Genomic DNA, 23,890 nt, shown 5'->3' with positions numbered 1-23,890 from the left:
ATCATGGCTGCAACAGAGAATAGATATGCGTTTGATTAACAGTATCCAACATTGAGTACATATGTAGTAACTCATTGGTATCCAAGAATTATTTTGTTTAGTTTTAACATTAGACGAACACATGTTTGTCTAATGTTTTTTTATAGGTATGGGATGTTACACGTTTAGTATGATTATTATTAGTGGTCTAGATTCCGTTGTAAAAAATGTGCTATACTTACTTACATGGAAAATTTATTATGAAATTTAAAAACGTAATAGAGTTGAGTTCTTCAAATATACTTTAGAATATGTAAGAGGCTCTATTTGCAATTTTTCTAAAATAATTTCATCGTCAAAAAATATAGACTGTGTCCGAAACCACGTATGAAATTTCCATATCGATACACACATACTAGAAAATAGCATTGTCCATTATCCATCTTTGTAACGCTTTCCATGTAAAATGATGGATGAATTTGTATGTAGGCTTTATGAATTCATATTCAAACACTTGAATACTGAATACCTAGGTCGAAATAAGCGACCCACTAATTCTAGACTCTAGTGGCGTGAGGTGACAGATCCTTTTGTCTTTCATAGTTATATGGGTCTCCTATTATAGAATTGGTACGAATCTTGGGTGGCTATTTATTAAAGGAAAAAATCACTTGACAAATACTATGTAACTAAACATATCAACATAGTCAAAATTATAAATAGTCAACAATTATTAAACAGACAAACACGTTATGGACTTGACCTTTAAAATAACTGTAACGCTTTGAGTATACCTATTGTTAAATCAATCAATACAATGCATGACTGTGTAATATTACAAGGAACGCAAGAATAGCATTACTACTATGGGCGTATTTTATAGTTAACAATGTGTAGATTAGTACGCACGTGTGTTACTCACACCAACACAGAGACACGCACACAAACAAGGCTGTACGTGACACAAAAGGAGCAAAACCGGAGGCTGCGCGTGCGCCGACCCGCGAGACGGCACGAGTCAAATCAAGCTACGCATATTTAATATTATTACAATGGTTTGTTCTGGGGAAAAGTGTTATTAGAATGTACTGAAGTAGAGGCCTTAGATTTTGAAACTTCTTACGTAGTAACTATTTAGTAACTCGTGTTTCTATTAAGATAGAGCTTATTTAAGCTACTTGAAAAGAAACGATTTTGAATACATATGAATGAACGCGCTTATTGTTGCTTATATTATTATGTTACCACAACATAAAAACCCCTTTTTTGTATGTCCAAGGTGTTGGAACAGAACGACTGAAAACACTTGATAGAACAATCGGTATCGGTAATGGTAAAGCCGTATGTAGAGCAACAAATAAGTGTAAATTTTTTCTTGGAAATATTTACGATTCTAACGTAAAAATCGAATTCCTTCAGATGGTAAGTAATCCATGAACACAAAGCCGTGAGCAAGAAGTTAAGTAAAAGATAAATATAGAGTCATAAAACAATGGTATTTTTATGTCATATTAAGTTACCATATTTTCCTAATTCTTTACCAACTAACTCCCTATAGTTAACTTCAACAAAATTATTATTTAAATTATTATTTCCAAACTCTTTTGTAGAATGTAGATAGCTTTTACCCTACCCTTCCAAAACTTCCAAGCACTAGCCAGTAACCTAGGCTCTACATAGTTTGTATTTGAATGCGTTCATATAATGCACATTTTTCATATAATCTCAAAGAAAGCGCGACGTCCGACGATGACTTCATTATCTGTCCAGTCACATATAAAGCCATTATGTTATAATGTACAGTGACAAACTAATCCTATGCTTTGACCATTAGCGCCTGTCATTCAAAATCAAGGGTACAAAAGTTTGAGTAAAATGCCTTACATGATTTTACAAAACACAATGGTCCATACTGTTTTATGTCTGCCATAAATCAATCATCATAAAGAATCAATCAGTAATTTTCACATTAAAACTTGGTACAAAACTTGGTTGCAAAATTATAACGACTCACTCCTTCGTTGAAGACCATACAATTATTTTATATAACTACCTATTGAACGTAGGTCAATAAGAAGACCCACTGAAAAATAACAATTTTTTTTTAATGTAAAAAACAACAACAAAGGAGTGATGCATGAACATATTGCATGAGGACACGGGCACGATTCTAAATTTACCTTTTTTAATATAAATCTTTGTCGGTGTATAAAAGTCGTGATGTTTTACGTTTTAAGAATCTCGATTACAGGGATCACGACCCCAGCCGAAGACATTATTGTAAATGAACCCTGAATTAGATGTCAAAATAAAAAAACCATCTGGAGGCTCATTTATAGGGAGTTGATACAATAATATCCGAAAATAAATGGAAGTGTAGTAGCTAGAGACCTGCCTGCACCTTGCAGATTATCCCTATTCTTATAGAGTAGGTATATTTAAAAAATTATCTAACGTGAATCTATGTAGAATTATTCAGTAGTGTCTTTCTGTTTGTTTGTCGCCTTTTTCTATCATTAGAATATTACAGGCGTAATTTGGGGATTGGTATTAAGGGACTCTACCTACCCATAACATCGACTTTAAAATATGCTAATACTATGCTGAAAGAGAATTATTAGCTTGACTATGCTATTCTGTTGGTAAATAACAAGATCAGATGTACCTATTCACCGGTTTCTGAATTTTCTTCGGAATTTTAAATTTTAACATAGATTGGTAGAGTCTTTGTAAAAATTAAAAATACCCGTTTGTGTATGTGTGTAGTGTGGCACACTAGAAAAAAGTATGTAGATAGGTAGATATAATGATCCATCCTTATTAGAGAATACTCAACAAATATTATTATACATTTAGACTTTAGTTGTCATAAAAGGAACAAGGATATTTTACTTTATCGCTCGTTTTGTATTTAAAACGAGAAGGAAAAAATTTACCCAAATATGATCTAAAAATTTCAACCTGTACATATTTTAGAAGCAATATAAAGGTGGCAATATAAGGTGATGACCATCTACATCATTTTAATAGAAAATGTAGTCAATTTAAGAAGAGTAGTTCTAGAGTTTTTAGACCACAATTCATCATGTACCTACGTAGGTAGATAGAGCGTCGTGACATTTAATTTTTTCCATACAAAAAAGGAACAAATCGCAAAATTGTACTAATTATTATCATCAGGTGGACTATTTTTGTTTCCATATGAACAAAAAACTACCACCTGACTTCGCACGTGCCCCGATCACCTGTTTCAATAAATTGTTAGCTATAAGACATGATAAACTGCCTACTATAGCTGGTTTTATGTCATTTCATAAACAATGCTATTCGTGTTATTTTTGTATACGTGTTAAAAAAGAAATAAATTGATAAAAATACATAGGTAAGTAGTTACCTACATTGTTTTATTTTATGTGGCTTTCACAATATTTTGTTGAAATACTTGATTGATAAGTATATGACTCAAACAAATTATTTTGATAAGTTGTATAATGTATTGTATTGTTGTTCGTATATCTACAGATAAGTTTTAAATTTATTTTTTTAACCTGTTAAATTTGTTGGATATTGTCACATTGCAGTCTATTTATTCCATCCCACAACGTACTAAAACCGGTCTAGTGATAACAGCGTAACGACTAACGACCAAATTTCAAAATTTAAATACACCAAATCAAAATTCCATTACAACTGTGCAATTAAGTTTTTAATTAGTTTTAAATTACTAGACTTACTTTAACATGTTGTTGCTCCAAAAAAGTTCAACACAAAAGAAGTTTTATCCCAACTTCCAAACGGTAACGTTTTTCTCACCTATTGTTTCAGTTCAATTTAACACGTAACACTTAAGTCGAAAATATTAACATACACTTTTTAAATGTACATAGTTATATTTCGAGTTCGAGCACAAAAATGTTAATTTAAAATAATCTAATTTTAAAAATAAATATTATAAAAGTTTTCAATCTAACACAAAATTAAAATAAGTAAAACAATGGCCTTATTATTTTAATTAAAAAAAAATAACGCATTCTTTTTTCAAATAATCCCGCCTATTTTTCGCGGGCATCGACCAGCTAAAGCAACGCGCGTCCGACCGCGAGGAAAGCCGGTTTAGAGCTGCTGATTGTTTTATTTTGAACCCCGTTGCGCGTCTTGAAGCAACCGCCCTGTCCGAACACATTACTATCTAATAAAAAATGAATTAAGGAAAGCGGCCAAGCTTCACAACATCTCTACTATATTTCATGGGAATAGGAAGGGAATAGGAATATTGTGTTTCATGTGAAGATAATTGCGGATGACCAACAACATCTAGACTCTACCTTTTGATATGTAAGTTGTTTTATTATACAAATTGTAGAGTTACGTTATATAAAGACGCAAAACTAAATACAAAAAATACGCAATCACCAATACATACTCTACAACATTATCAGCTAGAGTCGAGACTCTACCTTATGTGCAACAGTAGATGGTAATCGTAATTAAAGAAGTATTATTAAAAAAAAACAATTGGATTCCATTATGAAGTCTTACGCAAATCAAATAAGTTTTCGTTATAAATATTTATTATTAATTTGTTTTGAAATATTTTATATCTCCCGGAAGTAGGTCCTAAATCTATAAAATTAATATTATTCTCTACCGTATTGTTTAGTAACGTTAAGCTGAAGTTGAGCTTGTATGTTTGTTTGACGAGCTAGTCTCTGGAACTATTGGACAGATGTCTAAATTCTTTGACCATTGGATATTGACGTGGTCCCCGAGTGCTATAGGATAAATATGTACCACGGGCGGAGCCATGGCGGCCCGCTAGTTATATTCTTGTCTATAATTGCTCTTAATTATAAAATATATATGTACATTCTACTATAATATAAATAGGCACATATTCCGTTTACCTTTATAAAGAAAAAAAGGATTAACAAGTTCGTTTACTTTCAGTTTACAAAATAGGTATAATATGCGTTTGCCAAAATACTTCATGTCATGACTCAAACATTCCACGACAAGGAAAAGAAAGGACAATGTTAAGAAATTCGGTTTGACCTCCTTCCAAACCGGAGTTATAAAAGATGACCAGCGATGTTACAAAAGTGTTAAAGAAATATCAATCGACCTATCGAATTTTATAATTCCACCGATGACAGTAGCTCTGGATTCTTCTCGAGCGTGTTGATGAACTTCGATTTTCCGATGTTATAGAAAGAAAAATGTGTCCTGAATTTTTTACTTTATCGATCGATATCTCGATAACGATGCACGATACGGTAAAAATGGTCAGACTTAATTGTAGAGCATAAAAAAGGAACAAAAAGTGACTTATAAGTGATTTCCGAATTTCATCGGATAGCCGAGTTATTGCCGAAAAACCAATTTTACCCCTTTTTTCAAGATGGCGACGAAAGCTCATAGGAAATCTTGGTCGAAAAACTCAAGTTAAGCTTTTCTAGGTATCCCCTACAATATAGATATAAAAAAAAGATGGGTTGCACTCCGGGAGTGCCGGCAGAAGTGAAAACTTGATTATTAACGTTGAGCATGTTTGATATTTTGGAACGGTATCCGTCTTACGCATGGAATATATGGGCTAAAAAAAATCCGTCTTACGCTTTTTCGATCAGGCCACGTGTCCTGACGCGAGTTTAAGATTTTATACCCAACGCCGCTAAAGAAGTTTTCACTTCAAAAAAAGACGGGTTGCACTCCGGGCGTGCCGGCAGAAGTGAAAACTTGATTATTAACGTTCAGCATGTTTGATATTTTGGAATGGTATCCGTCTTACGCATGGATTATAAGGGCTAAAAAAAAAACATCCGTCTTACGCTTTTTCGATCAGGCCACGTGTCCTGACGCGAGTTTAAGATTTTATACCCAACGCCGCTAAAGAAGTTTTCACTTCAAAAAAAAGACGGGTTGCACTCCGGGAGTGCCGGCAGAAGTGAAAACTTGATTATTAACGTTCAGCATGTTTGATATTTTGGAATGGTATCCGTCTTACGCATGGAATATAAGGGCTAAAAAAAAATCCGTCTTACGCTTTTTCGATCAGGCCACGTGTCCTGACGCGAGTTTAAGATTTTATACCCAACGCCGCTAAAGAAGTTTTCACTTCAAAAATTAGATGCGCAAATTCAAAACAATGATTTATCTGTTTTGTTATAATTATGTAATAAATTATTTCGATAATTATTATTTGAAACTATTCAACTGCCTAACTGCACTTGGCTAGTGTGGTTATCTACAGCATAGGTATACCAATTTATGGCTTATAATGACTGCAGTCATAACATATTTATATTTTACATGTACATGATCAGAAAATTAAAAAAAAAAGCTTTTTCAATAAAAAATATATATTTCATAATTTAAGACTTATTTTCTATTTTTTAGCTATCTACATTATTTTCAGCATTTTCAACATCTTCTATACTAATATCTCCTGCAAATTCGTCTGGTTTATTTTGGCTATTCTTCAAGAATGGTTCATGTAAGGCTTTATACAGTTTCTTTGCTTTTGTCGCTCCAAACCCAGGGCAGTCCGCTAACCTCCTTTCTGTTGCTTTTATTATATTTTCCAATGTTCCAAATGTAGTTATAAGTGTCATAGCATCTGTTTTATTTACTGGCTTGATTGATGTTAAGGCATTTACTATCTAGAAAAACATTAACATGATAAATACATGTGTGTCCCTTAGACACATAAAACTGAAAGAATAGAATAAATTTGATCGCTCTGGCGAGTCACGAGTGGCTGAGTTGGTCGAGCACCCGCCCCGGATCGGCTTGAAGGGATGCAGGTTCGAGTCCCGCCTCGTGATCGATTTTTTTATATTTATACTAATATTATAAAGCTGAAGAGTTTGTTTGTTTGTTTGTTTGAACAAGCTAATCTCGGGAACTACTGGTCCGATTTGAAAAATTCTTTCGGTGTTAGATAGCCCATTTATCGAGGAAGGCTATAAGGCTATATACCATCACACTAAGATCAACAGGAGCGGAGCAATGCGGGTGAAACCGCGGGGAACAGCTAGTTCTTTATAAATCTATATCATAAATACAATTGTTCATATTCATAACTCAATAATGTTATAAGAAAATCTCACTTTTTGATGTGGATCATTCTCAACTTTTTCCATGATTAAATCTGGTGGTTTATTTTCATATATTTTGTAATTCTCAATAATTTTGGCTGCTTCCTCAGGGCTCCAGGCCAACATTAAAGTTAGGTCAGTAAGCAAACAAATTCTTGTTAGATTTTTTAATGCAGCATGAGGATCTTTTATATCTACCTGTAAAAAAAATTTTTAATAAACATTCACAGGAAAAACTCCTTCTTCTGAAGTGGGTACATTTTTTTTATTTATAATTTTAATTTTTTTTACCATAAAAGAAATTAAATACAATTTACATTATAATAAATGCATAAATGTTTTCTAATCTTCATTGTTATAATTATAAAAAACTAGCTTACCGCTCGCGGCTCCGCCCGCTTTGACTTAAACCTAATAAATTATATACTAAAACCTTCCTCTTGAATCACTCTAAAAAAATCTGCATCAAAATCTATTGCATAGTTTGAAAGATTTAAGCATACAAAGGGACATAGGGACAGAGAAAGTGACTTTGTTTTGTACTATGTAGTGATACAAACCTGTACCAAAAGCACTCTAAGATCATATTTCTTCCCAAGTTCCTTCAATCTGTTATTTATATAATCTGGATTCAAGTTATGATACCGTACTGATAAAAATAGTACACATATTGTTTTACCAATCTCATAGTCAGGGATAACATCATCATATTCCCACGGTACACTCAGTATGTATTTAAGTAATGGATTACCTCTCTGAAAATAGTAAAATATTATAATAACTGTCAATGAGTTCTGTTGTAAAGCAGATGGATTCACTTAAGTATCAATTTTCATAGCCTATTGTCATATGAAAGCCTATTTTACACTTCTGCTTCTTTTTCTACAGGGTGTCCCAAGAAGTATGGATATACTGAAGCCAGGAGGTAGAGGACCTAAAGGGCTATCCGAATCACCTCCATATCGTTAGGAGTTATCACATACATGGGGGTGATTCAGATAGCCCTCTAGGTCCTCTACCTCTTGGCTTCAATATATAATTCATTCATGGCTTAAAGAATACAACAGTATTCCTCAAAGTATTAAAGAGTGTAGTAGAACTTAATTTTTAAACCTACAGATGAATAAGTACATAAATAGTCAAATTACCTGTTTCTGATTGACCAAGACACAGTGAGTTTTAGATGCTGAAGATTTGTTGCCTTCTTTTGATGTTCCTATAAATTTTAAACATTTAGATAACATTTAACAAATAAGAAAAGGGTAAAAATATACATAAATTTCAGAAGAATTATGAAACCTGGTTGAGAATCAGGATCTTGTTTAATTTTCTTCGGAGAAGTTGGTTCACTTATTTCTGCAAGCAAGTCATCGAAACCATCTTCTAATTCCATTTTACATATTAATATTTTGTTGTAACGTTTAATATTTACGTTGAAATTGATGGTTATCTGAGTTTTAGCCGGCTGATCTTTGTTGATGGTTCATTAAAATATAAAATGATATAATTGAAATGTCAATTCGACATTGACTGTTTACGGTTTACCCAGGTTTACCCTACCCCACCCCTACCCAGTATCCGATAAATACCGTTACTTTTAAGGTTTTACCCCCTCGACAAGTTATGTGCAAAGGAATGCAGATTTCTTTTTTCTTCAGAATTTGAAGTAATAATACTATATTATATTAAAAATACAATATTTAATATGAAGCACCCAGAAGCACCACAGTATTATGAAAAATGTACATACACAAGTGATTTTGGTTAACTTTTCCGTTCATGATATGGTGATGATATGAATTAAGCTTGGAATTAAGTTTATGCCTATGGCACACCCCGGACACTCCATACAAAATTATCGTTTTGACAGTCACACTGTAGAGACTGCAAATGTGTGATAACGCTTTATGGTTGACACATTTTTGACTAGCGTAAAAAAAAATTCGCGTTTTTCTGATGAAATACATCCGTAAACAGCACAATATCTAACCATTTTCTACGAAAAACGATAATCACAAATCCAAAATAATAAAATTACTTTAAGTCAATTTGATTGATGTTGTCAATCTTCGTTGCGTATCGTCCCTGTAGAAAAATATGGACCATTTTATGTCTGATCGTGCGGGGTGAGGTAAGTGTTTAATTTTGGCGGGAGGCGGAGAGTGTCCGTTCTGTAGCGTTTAGCTACTATTATGTATTCTGTGCCTATGGTTGTCACAGAGGTTGTTACCCAAAACTGTCAAAATACTGGATATCGAGTACCTACAGCTACAGCCAAGGCTACAGCTGACCGCCTGTCACAATGACAGTTGACAAGTGACAACTAGAAAAGTTCGAGGGAAGAATTGCTTTTTTAAAGTTTATAATTTTGTGGTTTATTTATTTTATTAAATTACAATAATCAATATGTACATTCCATTGCTTAAATGTGAACAATTCATAGTGTTGTTAGCTAAATAATATTTAAATACTGTTAAATTATGTTGTAATCTAAAAATCAACCGTGACATGAAATTTCAATAAATCATGAACAAAAATATCGAAAATGATTTCGATGACGATGAAATATTTGATGATTCTGCTATACTCGCTAACTTTGATAATTCTGCATTTAAAGACACAACGTTCACTGATAAAAATGCGAATAAAAGTGCACTTAACGTAAGGTAAAGTGATAACTGAACATATTCAAAATAAACATTTCGATCAATATGATAATATATTCAGTATAAAATATATTTATTATGAAACGCAATATGCAGCATTTTAATGCATTGACTGAATAATTATTGAATTAAAGCTTTTTTTCAGTGCTCTATGTTGTGACGAAGAAATAAGTGGCTATGACAGGTTAACAGGCAAAACATGGATTTATCCTACAAACTACCCTGTGAGGGATTATCAGTTCAACATCATAAGAGCTTCTATTGTAAAAAATACTCTGGTATGTTAAAATTTATTGTTTGTCCATGTTTAGCATCTAATGACAAATTTAAAGTGCTTTTATTAAAGTTTCACATTGTTAATGAGTAATATTAATACATTTACAACAGAAAAACATACATTATTCATTGTAAGAATACTTATTAAATAATTATTTCAGGTAAGCCTCCCGACAGGTCTTGGGAAGACTTTCATAGCAGCAGTTATTATGTACAACTTCTATAGATGGTATCCACTCGGCAAGATTATCTTTACAGCACCCACAAGACCACTTGTTGCTCAACAGATAGAGGCCTGTTACAATATTGTAGCATTACCTCCTAAAGATACCATAGAAATGACAGGTATTTACAAATATGAGTTATTTATCAATGAAATTAAATAAGTTAAAGTTGTTGTTAATGTGGCATAAGAAAAAAGTTCAATGAACCCCTTAATTTATTCAAATTTATTAACTTATAAATAATTTTTTTCATTGTCAATTCAGGATTCTGATGTACTCATCCTTTAAGTATAGTAGCCATGACTTATTGTCCTATGTCCCCTATGTGGGGCAGAGGGCGTCCACAGTGCGCCGCCATCGCGTTCTATCTTGCACTACGCTCTTCACCTCCGGCCACGTCCACCCAATCGCCTTAGCTTCCGCTTTATAAATTTAAAATACATATTTCAGGGCACATGCATGTAAATACTAGAAAGCAGCATTGGAAATCCAAGAGAGTATTCTTCGCCACTCCACAAGTAATATACAATGATATTAAATCTGGTATTTGCCCCAGTGACAAAATTCGCTGTCTGGTTATTGACGAGGCACATAGAGCGAGAGGCAATTATGCATATTGTCAGATAGTTTCTACTTTAAGTGATATGGGGCATAAGACATATAGGATACTCGCTTTGTCCGCTACCCCTGGGAGTAAAGTGGAAGATGTTATTAATGTAAGTTTTTTTATTATTAATATTGAATACAATAATTAAAATAGATTACGGACAATATATTGAAGATATACCCATTTAAGATATATGTAAATGGAGACTTGAAGTATTTCTGTTTAAACAGTGTATTTTCCACTATGAAAAAAACTGCTTCTAAAACTTTGATATTTTTAAATTAACTTCCTTTATTATTATTTTTTTCTGTTCTATATTTAAAAGCAGAAATACGAATATTAAAAAAAAATTTCAAAGTTAAATGTGAAAAAAAAATTTTTTTTCGTAGGTAGTGAAGAGTTTAAATATTGCACATTTGGAACTGAGAACCGAAAACTGTATTGATGTAGCACCATACAGTCACTCAAGAAAAATTAATACTGTTATAATTCAGCTGGGTCCTGAACTGACACAATTACGACAACACTATGTTGAAGTAAGTTCCAAAGTTTAACAATTTTTTTCAATCTAATATTCTAATAGTTATTCTAATATCTAATATATATTATAAAGGCGAAAGTTTGTATGGATGTATGGATGTTTGTTACTCTTTCACGTAAAAACTACTGAACCGATTACAATGAAATTTAGCACACATATAGAGGGTAACTTGGATTAACACATAGGATAGTTTTTATCCCGGAAATTCCACGGGAACGGGAACTATGCGGGTTTTCCTTTGCAAACGCGGGCGAAGCCGCGGGCGGAAATCTAGTATATCTAATCTAATATCTAATATATATTATAAAGGCGAAAGTTTGTATGGATGTATGGATGTTCGTTACTCTTTCACGTAAAAACTACTGAACCGATTACAATGAAATTTAGCACACATATAGAGGGTAACTTGGATTAACACATAGGATAGTTTTTATCCCGGAAATCCCACGGGAACGGGAACTATGCGGGTTTTCCTTTGCAAACGCGGGCGAAGCCGCGGGCGGAAATCTAGTAAATGTATAAAGGTGTCATCCGTTTCATTATTCAAGGGAATTAGAGCCCAAATAATAAAAGTTGAGAAGTGTCAAGGGACTCCGATAGAGAGAGACAGAGAAACATGCGCACGCCTCACGGCTCACAACTATAGCAAAAAGTGTCGTTACAACTTCCCCTTTCGCAACAGCCTTGAAATAACCATCTTTCATCTTTCTTATTGTTTCAATGTAACATGCTGAAACTGTTCATTTAATTTTAATAATGTTGAAAATTGAAATGTTTAATTGAATTTCAGATTTTAGATGGTTATGCAAGGAGACTGAAGCTGTTTAACATATTGCCACAAAATTTAGGAAACTTGTCCAAAGGACGAATTGTTATGCTCTATAAAGAATTTCAAACTAAGGAAAGAGGAGCCAGGTATGTTTCTGTATTGATGTTTATTTAAATAAATAACATTACATAATATCAAGATATTATAACACCTTGTCTCATTATTTTTATTGCTATAATAAAAACTAATTAGGCAGTTTAAGTATAATATTATAAAAAAATGACTTCAGAATTCATGGATAGATCTGTATAAAAGTATTTTATACTTTATAAAAGTATTAAAAACCATAAACTATACAGATGTATATTGTAAAGGAAATGTGACATAATATACTTAGTAGAGATTGATTTGATCACAAGTAATTTGTTTAAAACTCATGAAATCTTTCCATTTTTAGGCATCCACAACACAACATCATAATGAAAGACTTTACGCTCCTAATTGCCCTGTACCATGGCCTAGAGTTACTTATAAAGCATGGATCTAGAGTTTTTCTAAACTTTTTTGATGAGCATCCTGAAAAATCTTGGATTCAGTCTGATGATTCTCTAACAGCACTATTGGAGAGATTGAGGGATGATTTAGGAATCAATCCTTTGTCTTTGGATAGAAGCATTTTACCTGATGGGACTGTGCCTGAGGTTTGTATTATTATAGTAGAATTTTATTTTTTTATGGTATAGCTATTGAGAATATATTAAGTTAATCATTTCTAGTATAAAGATTATGCAATAAAACATATAAGGACTTTTGGTATTTGTGATTGCATAAACACAAATACCAAAAGTCATTTAAAATAAGTTAAAAAAAAAGGATTTATAAAAAATAAATAAGGCTAAAATAAATATAACAGGCTTGCTGGTTTCAGAAATGATGCATCAGACATTCAGCAATTATTTAGTTTATATCCTTAATTTAAATGGATTTCATTTAAAATTTTCTATCTCTTCATAATGTAAACATTTTTTTAATGTTTAGATGCCAAAAAACTTATGTTTTGGTCACCCGAAGTTTTACAAACTAAAGGAAATTATGCTGGATCATTTTCAAAAGGCAAAGGATAAAGGACAAGACACGCGAGCTATAGGTATGGATTAAACAATAGACAATTAAACTTATTTTAAAACATTTAGTGATACAAATTTACAATTTTTTATTACATACAAACATACACTTGCATTTTATTAAATTATAAATAACGATCACAAAATATTTCATAAATTTTATAACATTTCAATCTACCCTCAACTTCTATATAGCAAACTCATCTACAGGGTTACAGGAAAAGTCGATGTAGATCCGTTAAGGGCATGTAGTACACATCATTTCTGAATGATTTCACTAAATAACCTCCCATCCTAAACTTAACCGTTTTCGAGATATTCGAGTTTTAATTTTTTTTATGAAAATGCCCAATTTTTCGGCTATTCAATTGAATATTTTGAATTTTTTTGACTCTTATGATTATTTTTTTGGTTTTTTACATGAAGAATGAGATGCTTAATTACCTCAATGACTAAAATTGCACGTAAGTTAACTAAATAGGTCATTGTAGACGATCGAAACTTAAGAAAATAAGTACAAATTATAAAAATATATTTTTCTTTTCTGGATATCTCAAAAAATTATTATGGCACTTGCTCTGCAGATGTGCTTAAAAACATCTACATTTTATCAGCTATCCAACGAGGTATAACAACCTATGGTTGTATTGAAACTCATAGAAAAAAACACAGTTGAAAAGGTTCAGGTAGTAGGTCTAACGGGTCCCTCGGCTATTGTCCTTCAAGTTAATCCGGTGCGTGTGAGCGAGAAAACTTACGATTTATGCAGATGAGAGTGAGAAAAATAATGTGCAAAAACAAGTTTGGGGATACAACATGCCCATTGTTTTGTATTTGGTCGTTTGTTGGCTTGCCATCCATTTTAGTCTGCTCATGCGATTCGTCCATGGTAGATGCGAATTATTGTGCTTTCGGATTCCCACACGACTTATGTGTGTGACTTAGGTGACCTACTAATGATCTCCCATTACAATTACTGCGGGACATGTGGTTTCAACATGATGGCTGCTCTGCTCATTTCAGAAGAAGCGTTAGGGAATGGTTGGACACGTAACTATCCTAACAAATAGATTGGACGAGGTTGGCCTTTACCCTGGCCACCCAGATGTCCCGACCTGACCCCATTGATTTTTATGTATGGGGGCACATGAAGAGCCTCGTTTACAGTGAGCCCAACCCCATATCGTTAGTGGAAGTTCTCAAAGAAAGGTTGCTGCTTGTGTGCTGTTGAAATGCTGCTAACGACATAAGAAGAACATTAACCACATGGTGTAGTGAAAAGTGGACTACGTGAAGGAATGAGAAAATGTGTGCGAAATAAAGGTGGACACGTAGAACATGAGCTATAAAATTTTATTCAAAAACATTAGGTGAATAAATGTTATTTTGAACTGATTTATTGTTTCATCTAGCTCACTACAATCACCGACGATCTGTACGCCAACTATGAGTTGAGCGTGAGTGACTTTGTATGCCAACTAGCGTTAACAACGCACCGATTACGTTATTTTCCAAACAATAGCCAGTAACTAGTCACTTACGCTCAAGTAATAGTTGGCGTACGGTCATTATTTGTACGATCGACGATGTGAACAAAAAAAAATGCTATAAAACTGAATGATCTCCTAGGTCAGGATAGCGGGATATCGATGGATGCATGAAGGTTGGAGGGAGGCCTATGTTCAATAGTGGAAGCCAGTAGGCTGAAATGATGATGCTGAACTTAAGTCAAATTAATAAGATTAAATAAGGGCTATTTATTCTGACTGCCATGTAGCCTTAGAAACTAAGTTTCACCTTTGAGGTTAATAAATACCCTAGAGTGTTATACCTCGTTGGATAGCTGATAAAATGTAGATGTTTTTAAGCATATCTGCAGAGCAAGTGCCATAATAATTTTTTGAGATATCCAGAAAAGAAAAATATATTTTTATAATTTGTACTTATTTTCTTAAGTTTCGATCGTCTACTATGACCTATTTAGTTAACTTACGTGCAATTTTAGTCATTGAGGTAATTAAGCATCTCATTCTTCATGTAAAAAACCAAAAAAATAATCATAAGAGTCAAAAAAATTCAAAATATTCAATTGAATAGCCGAAAAATTGGGCATTTTCATAAAAAAAATTAAAACTCGAATATCTCGAAAACGGTTAAGTTTAGGATGGGAGGTTATTTAGTGAAATCATTCAGAAATGATATGTACTACATGCCCTTAACGGATCTACATCGACTTTACCTGTAACCCTGTATATTAAAGTACTTAATACGTAATATTATTTCGTATATATACCTATTCTAGTGTATATAGTTCAGGATACATCGCCCATTTTTGCAAGTGACTACTATCAAGCTGATTTTCCGTTTGTAGCTTTATTTTGATGAGACACCGAATAATTTCGTGTACGAAACTCTCGATTGTGGTAGCTAACAGAGATAACAAGGATAAAATTTTTTGATTTGATGGTTCTCAAATATTTATTACGCAATTTGTAGGACAATATGTCTGTTGAATTATATAAACATTAACTAAGTGAAAACAAAAAAATCAGCTTGTTAGTAATCATTTATGATGACCTCGTTATCGATACGCTTTGGAAAGGGGGACTCTTTGAACAAACCATAGATTTTGTAGGACAAATATTTTTTCGAATAATTTAGGAAATTATCTTGAGATTGAACAAAAAAAAAATCAGTTAGTAATAAATATGGTTCTCAACCATAAAATCAAATTTTTTTTATCCTTGTTATCTCTGTTAGCTACCACAATCGAGAGTTTCGTACACGAAATTATTGGGCGTCTCATCAAAATAAAGCTACAAACGGAAAATTAGCTTGATAGTAGTCACTTGCAAAAATGGGCGATGTATCCTGAACTAATAGCTTTCTTTCTATGCCATTTATTTTTATTAATTATTTGTTATTTGTACAACTAATTGTTTTTAGTGTTCTGCGAGTACCGGGAAAGTGTGAATTTGGTACATTGCCTGCTTCTTCAGTGTCGACCGCTCATCGTGCCGCAGATGTTCGTGGGACAGGGCGCGTCCGGTGAGTACCTTCCCACATACGTACAAACAAATACCTTACTACCATACCAAGTTTAACTGGTGTCGGGTTACAAAAAATATGTCTTGTGTGCGCTGTTAATCTGAGATTTGTTAATAAAGGCGTATTTTTGTAATTTGATTGGAATTCTAAAATCGTTATCTTTACTTAAATTGTTTATGTTTTCGTTTCTTATTAAATTATCTATTTCATGAATCTTTGCTTTGTTTTCAAATTGACGGAATTTTATAAAATATCCATGAACATCTATTCAAGTCCATTTTTTTCGGTACTGCATACGACTGAACCATCACGCTAGAGAATTTATTTACTTGTTTATATTTTCGTTCCTTTAACCAGGCAAAGACGGCAAAGCAATAACCTCCCAAAAGCAGCAGCTGCGCGTGATGCGTGCGTTCCGCGCGGGCGACTGTAACACACTGGTGTGTACTTGCGTCGCGGAAGAAGGGCTTGATGTGGGTAGCGTCGATCTGATACTGTGCTTCGATATATCTACTCGATCTCCTGTGCGCCTGGTACAACGGTGGGTTTATTAACTAATTAAATTAATCGATAAGAATAAAAAACTAATATACTATTAATTTTTATTTAAAATTTATATCATTTATTTTCTTTGTAAGTAGGTATTAATAAAATTAATTTTGTATTTTTTTTTATGCAAAGAAGTAACTTTTTAGTTATATATCAAGCTCAATTATTGCCTTATTTAGTAGATCGTCCTGAAAAGGAAAAAAGTATTATCTGTGTTAATTCATAATAATTAGCTTTCGATTAGTCAACAAACTCAGTAGAATCGGTCCAATACTTTTGGAGTTTATTCAATACGAACAGAGCAAAAACAAAATATATTTCCATTATTTTAGTGAACACTATTATATCAGTGGGTCGGTCGCGTCTGTCTGTCATAACTAACAAATATGTATACGAAATCAAACGTCCAAAGTGGCTATGTAAGAAAATGTTTTTACCATTTAAGATGCGGACGTACCGGTCGAGAGCGAGGAGGCCAAGTGCATATATTAGTTACAGAAGGAAGAGAACATCAGGTAATTGTTTTGATTATAACAGACTTACATCTTATAAACAAAAACACTACTTAAATATTGTGTAAATAAACAAAAAACCTAAAAAAATTAAAATACACATTGCTGTGTATCTGTGTGTATCTTTACAATTCCAGTTTTTATTAAGCTTTATTGACGGAGATTTTTTTATATGTATAAAATAACATTTATGAACTCATATTTTTTGGTTTTATGGCATTCAAATGCTTTATAAATATAAATTTATAAAAAATAGAAAAAATTCGATCACGAGGCGGGCCGCGAACCCGCATCCTTTCGCGCCATTCCGGGGCGAATGCCTAACCAACTCAGTTGAGTTGAGTTTGAATGCCATAAAACCAAAAAATATAAATTCGGTTCGAGTCCCGCCTCGTGATCGAATTTTTTCTATTCTTTATAAATTTATATTTATGAACTCACTTGCAAACATAAGTTTTTAATTGTCAGTACATAATAAACGTAACTTTTGACTTTAGAAAACTCGAAGGACCATTTTTTGCAAACCTTACCATTTTACACAGACTCTAATAGACTGCATGCGGCAAAGGGACGGGCTAAACGACAAAATACTGCACTCTAAAGAAGTTGAGAATAACTTGTACAAAGCAAACCCGCGCATGATTCCACACGACTTTATGCCAGAGTGTCATAAAATGCACATCACGGTTGCTAAGAAACAAGTTGAGAAGGATAAAAATACAGATGGTGCTAAGAAGGTTTGTATTCGATATACTGTATATTGAATTGAGTGAATGTTAAATTTTGTTTGTTTGGATGTTTGCTACTAATTATCGTAAGATGCTACTAATTATCGTAAGAAGAAGAGAAGAGATTTTTGCTAATTTTTAAGCCAATCGCTCAAATTCAGAGCGATTGCCATAAAAATTATGCCATTTAGCGGCATTATGTTATGTCTAATATCAGTAAAATTTTAGTAGTAAATATGTTGTTAAAATTTACCATAATGTTTATTTTCTATACTTCCATAGGGACAAAAAGATATAAAAAGTATGCTATATGGCAGAGCATCGACAAGCAACTCGAGTAGTTCTCATATGAGGCAAGCTGAATCTAATGAATTAATAACAGAACAAGAGTTTAATACAGAATTTCCTGAAGGTTTTTCTACAGTAGAGATATTTCAGCCGGCGATGGAACTTTGGTGTAAAAATAAAGGTATCATGAAAATATAAATATAAATCAGCAGTAGCTTAATCCAGACCAGGTTGATAGCAAAATCCAGACCAGGTTGCAGAGCTTGACCGACCGTCAGTGCGTACCGTCGGTCCTGACGATACGCATCAACAATTGTATGACTATGACACTAATGCGCATGACAATACGCGTGCGTATGGTCGGTCTAGCTATGAACGGTTTTATGAATTTCTATACATATGACAAGCGCGACTGACGTACGCACTGATGGTCGGTCAAGCTCTGCAACCAGCCTAAGGCTTTTCTTAATCTATTTGTATTTATCGTATACGAATGTTCGCTGTACATATTCTAAACCTATTTTTATGAATAGAAAAATATGTGTTGCTATTTCTTGTTCAATTCTTAATAAGCCAAAAATCTGTAAAATATGGTCTATTAAATAATCTTATACCTTTCAGACTCTATTCTAGCTATAAGTAATCAAGAGAACAAATATCTAAAGTTATCTTCATGGCTCGAATGGCAGAGGACATCGCAACAGACGGTGAACATTGCACACTCTGTAGATACAGATATATTGACGTCATTGTTACAATGTAGTGATGCTAAGAGATTCGATGCACCACCCTCTACGCAAAATCCTAGTTTGTATTCCTTTTTTTTTACTTCTAAAGTATATTTTCTGAACAATTTTCAATTCAAATGATGTCAAACATATTTATTGATTTATAACTTAATTAATAATGGTCATACTGAATCAATAACCTATTTATAATTTTGCAGCATTCAACACGCAAGATTTCGCCACCCAAAATCTAGTCAAAATTGCACCATCCCCTGTAAAACAAAAACAAACTAAAAAGAAAGTTAAAGCTCCTCTAATCAAATCTCCGAACAAAAGAGATGGCGATATCCGAGCTCTTTTCAGTACAGCTACAAAATCTACTAAGAATTATACGAAATTATTAAATGATTTGGGCGTACAAAATGATGGGAGAACACCCACTAGTTTAATAAATTTACTGGTTGATCTCAATTTAGAAATTACGAACAGTGTTAAGAAATGTTTTATATGCTCCAACATATGTGACTGCAAAATGATGAAAAGGGTTGAGGAGAAATGTATACCTCCTATTGTATTACTTAGTACTCTAAATTTACCAGATCTTTCACTTATTGATGAAATGAATAGTGATTCTATACTCAGATGCGCGAAAGGATATATGAACGACAGCAGTAAAGAACAAAATGAAAGTATTAACAATCTTTCCACTGAAGATAAAAACATTTCTATTGGAGACCATTCCAAAAATTTTGAACTAGAGTTTGATTTTAATTTGTCGAATTCTCCAGTTGAAGAGAAAGAAGTTGTTATTAATGATAAAGCCGATAAAAACTTTGATATCGGTGACATTGAAGATATATTTGGAAATAGTAGTCCCGATGAAGGAAAACTAGAGATTAAAAGTGATTTAAAAGCCGAAGATCCCAAAGATACACTAGGCTTCTTTGGTTTAGACAGTATTGATGATATTTTTGCTGATTCTGACGATGACGCAATGGCAAACATTGAAATTGATATAAAAGATCTCAATAATGAAGAAATCAAAATAGACAGCGAAGAGGTTATTACAAGTGATACAAATGTTCCCAAACCTATAAATACTAAAGAATATGATGAATATAACCCTAAAAGTCCGTCCATATTGTCTGGTAGATTAAAGACTGAAATACCGACATCTCCAATACTTTGTAGTCAAGTACGAAAATTCCAACTTAGCACGAAGAAAAATCGCATAAATTGTTCTACTCCTGTTAGCAATGCTAAGAAGAAATTAGTACTTGAAGATGTGTCAGATAATATTGAAGTATGCGCTCCAAACGCAAGTTCATCAAAATCAAATTTAATTCAAAATGTAACAGCAGTTACAAGCAATAACAAAAGCATGTTTACAATAACTCAGCTAGTTGAAATGATTAATAGCAGTACTAATAATAATTCTACAATTAAAAAATCCCAATTACCTTCAGAATCTAATATAGAAATCGACGAAAGAAGTTCTTCGCCAATTCTTATGACACAACAAGATATAAATAAAACAACAAATAATAATAAACGTAATAATAAAACACAAAATACAAAACACGAAAGCCTTATTATTTTAGATAGTGATAGTGATTCCGAAGATGATACTCAAGAATATAGTCTAAATAATTTAAAAGATAACTCAATTAATTTGAAACCTAGTATTAGTCCTATAATTAGTAAAGCGACGGCAGATTCGTATAATGATAGTAAAACATCATTTTGTAATAAAACTCAAAAAGATGAAATAGAAGTTAAAATAAATAAATCAGTTAATATTTCTCCGATTAATAATGATCAAAATACGAGTCCAAAAACTGTTAAAAGAAAATTTGAAGAAGAAGATGACGAAATTATATCATCCCCGTATTTCAATAAAAAACAGAAATTAGATGTAACTAAAGCGAAGTCATTAAGCTTACGTGAGAAAGTTTTAGCTGCGTTATCATCAAATAAATTCGATATTAACACTGAAAATGATAGTAATATAAATTTTGCAATCCACTCCCCGACATTTTTGACACAAAAAGAGAATAAGGATCCCAAAAACAGAGATGTTCATAAAAAACACAGTGACGAGAAAAAAAATGTTACTAAAAGTCTGGATATTCTACAACAATTTCGAAGAGATAGCCAACTTACACCTCGTAAAATTAACTTTATGAATAGAGATAATGGACATGAAGACAGTGATGATGATTTTGTTGGTAACGACTTCAGAAGTCAGAAAAGTATCCTCAATAAGAACAGTAGGCAAACATCCAATTATAAAGTACGCAAAGTAAGTATACAGTGGGATAATATTAAGATACTCGTATAAATATATAAAGAACTCGCAACTCGTAAAAAATAGGAAATAAAAAATAATTTTACATTTTTATTTTTTTATTATCAGTTTCACCAGGCAAAAATATCCCTAAGGACTGAAGGACTTTAACGCGTACATAAACTAAGTAGATAAGAAAAAGACACTATTCTATTAACTCCCACAGATTCAAAAAGTCACAAACCGTAACTTTACAAACATTACTATATTTATCATAAGACTACTACTTCCAGAAGAAACCCAAACCCAACGTGTTCCTAGATCTAGAGGCGGAAGTGTCAACAGATGGAGAGAGTGATTCAGCATCAGACAGTAGTGTGGGCAGCTTGAAACACTTTCTCTGTGAAGACGAGGAAAACGGCGTTGATATGTTGCCGCATTACTTGCAGTCTGTCAAGTGAGTTGGGATTTTTAGAGATGTTTTTGACGGTTTCCTTATTTATTTTTGCGACCGGAATATTGTAGCCTAAGTTACTAAAGCTAAACACTAACCTTGACACTATAATCTACTTTAAATTGTTACCGTCGTTTATTTCTTAGATATTAAATCCTTGTGTCTATAAAATGTATAACAAGTTTTCACAAAATCATTGTAATAAATCATTATTAAATGAAATTCCACACTATACTTCTGTGGATCATTGTAAGGAAATCTTTTAGCTTGAGTGGACAGTTATTTTATCAAAAATGAAATAATGACGATAATTGTTTAGATATTTTATCTTTCAAATGTATATCCGTTAAAGTATGTTATTGTTACAGAAGTCCCATCAAAGGTGTCTTCAAGATACCCGCATTGCCGAAGAAATTCAACAATGAAGAAATATTTTCGCAATTTGTTGAAGAAGATTCATATGAAATGGTTTGTATACAGAAACTACTTATTTAATTACACCAAATTATGTGGTGCCGAATGAAAGTCATATGAGTCAATGATATTTAGTCCAGCCGAAAACGGGTTTTTAACTTTTTAGTATATTAAATAAAACCACTCTCCATTTATTTTCATATTATAAATTAATTAAATTACCATCGCACTAATAAATGTTATTACGTTTTCAGGATAGTTTCTGTGTGGACTCGCACATCGGTCTAACGCAAGCTAACGACATGTCAGAATTGGAAGTGGCCGAAATGCTTCTAGAAGAAAAGAGAAGGAAAAGAAAAGCGCCAAAAAAGAATAATTCCCCAGTTACGAATAATGGAGAAAGTCCACTTGTTAGAAAGAAGTTTAGAAAGGTCCAAAGATTAAATAGTGATTCGGACGATAGTTCTTAGGAATCAACATTTATAAATATAAAATATGTATTTATCTGTATTATAATAATTATTGTTAAAAGAATTTTCAATACTTCTATGAATGATATAACTTAATTATTATTTATGTAAAAATCAATCCAACTGGTTTGGATATCTCTGTGATAATTTGTAATATAAAAGATTATTGCTAATAAATATTATGGACTAGAAGTTGTTTTTTTATTGATTAATATTAAAAGACTAATTAACTATAATTTATCCGGAAGCATGTTCCAGTCCTTTGCGGTTCGAATGAGGAATGTGGAATCGAACCGCTTAGTCCGGGTACATGGAACTGTTTTTATGAAATTGATTTTAAATTTATGTTGAGGGAGTGTGCAATGGATTAGTGATAGGTTGCCTCTGACTGAATAGAGATTTATTTAAAAACCTATATTTTTACTCCATGATTCATCACTGCAGATATTTCTTCTATTCTTAAATGTTCTATTTTATTTAAATAAGTTCTACCACAGACAAAGTATAAATTCTACTCAGGTTCAGGACTTTAATTTTAATATAGTATAATGATAGTCACAATTGCCATTTAAACTTATAGATTATCATCGCCTAAGCACGTTTAAGGTATAGGTACACTAAATAAAACAACATCATATCAATACGATTTTTTATTTCCACTTATGCTACAAATCGTCATTTACAGAGAATATAATAAGAGACCTCTTATAATGTACTAAAAAATTACACATGCCATAAGATGAACAATCCTGACGTCTTGGGGGTTACCATGATGTTTTATAGCAGTATTAATTATTGCAAAGTTGAAAAATTACAAAGATTTATAGGTCGTCGACTAGTCATCACTTTCTCAAACTGGAAGTAATACTGTTTTAAGACATCAAGTAACCTGATTTAATTTCCAAATGATACTTTCCGAATTCTTGTTCTAAATATCGACCATAATTTCAACCAATGAGCACCATCTTGATTGTATTATTTGTTATTTCGAAGTCTTTAATAACCTGCATCGTGGAGTTTTTTATTTCTTTTCTATTCTAAGCATACGATTATTAAATTAACCTACGGATATGAAAAAGCGAGTTTTAATTTCACTCTTATTGCTCTTGTACTAACAAGCTATAGTTTC

The 23,890-nt window shown here is 32.6% G+C and overlaps 3 protein-coding genes across 4 annotated transcripts in view; 1 reads left to right on the top strand and 2 right to left on the bottom strand.

Moving 5' to 3' along the window:
• LOC123693474 overlaps positions 1-3,925 on the bottom strand; it is an 83,001-nt gene extending 79,076 nt beyond the window's left edge. Inside the window, exon 1 of the mRNA XM_045638606.1 lies at positions 3,714-3,925. The gene's annotated coding sequence lies outside the window, so the exon portion shown is untranslated. The remainder of the gene's footprint in view (positions 1-3,713) is intronic.
• A 2,395-nt stretch (positions 3,926-6,320) lies between these two features.
• Positions 6,321-8,631, bottom strand: LOC123693099 (DNA excision repair protein ERCC-1). Its single transcript, XM_045638058.1, has 5 exons — positions 8,376-8,631; positions 8,225-8,292; positions 7,637-7,831; positions 7,089-7,274; positions 6,321-6,638 (listed from the first exon to the last, which is right to left on the bottom strand). The coding sequence occupies exons 1-5, from the start codon at positions 8,467-8,469 to the stop codon at positions 6,372-6,374; spliced, it is 810 nt and encodes a 269-aa protein (XP_045494014.1). The 5' UTR covers positions 8,470-8,631; the 3' UTR covers positions 6,321-6,371.
• A 788-nt stretch (positions 8,632-9,419) lies between these two features.
• Positions 9,420-22,953, top strand: LOC123693126 (Fanconi anemia group M protein). 2 transcript variants are annotated; one of them, XM_045638089.1, is made up of 18 exons: positions 9,420-9,742; positions 9,888-10,020; positions 10,180-10,363; positions 10,693-10,958; positions 11,239-11,385; positions 12,181-12,305; positions 12,617-12,860; positions 13,198-13,306; positions 16,230-16,331; positions 16,689-16,872; positions 17,326-17,395; positions 17,935-18,129; positions 18,403-18,589; positions 19,030-19,215; positions 19,355-21,438; positions 21,720-21,880; positions 22,246-22,345; positions 22,546-22,953. In XM_045638089.1, exons 1-18 carry the CDS (start codon positions 9,603-9,605, stop codon positions 22,759-22,761), a joined length of 4,833 nt encoding a protein of 1,610 aa, XP_045494045.1. In that variant the 5' UTR covers positions 9,420-9,602; the 3' UTR covers positions 22,762-22,953. The 2 variants fall into 2 exon arrangements, with proteins under 2 accessions (XP_045494045.1, XP_045494044.1); XM_045638088.1 differs by having other exon boundaries at positions 21,717-21,880.
• Positions 22,954-23,890: the final 937 nt, after the last annotated feature.

The sequence above is a fragment of the Colias croceus genome, chromosome 7 (assembly GCF_905220415.1).
Source record: "Colias croceus chromosome 7, ilColCroc2.1".
In the NCBI taxonomy this organism is placed as follows: Eukaryota; Metazoa; Arthropoda; class Insecta; order Lepidoptera; family Pieridae; genus Colias; species Colias croceus.
The sequence above is the reverse complement of the archived record's forward strand: the minus strand, read 5'-3'. Positions and strand labels throughout refer to the sequence as shown.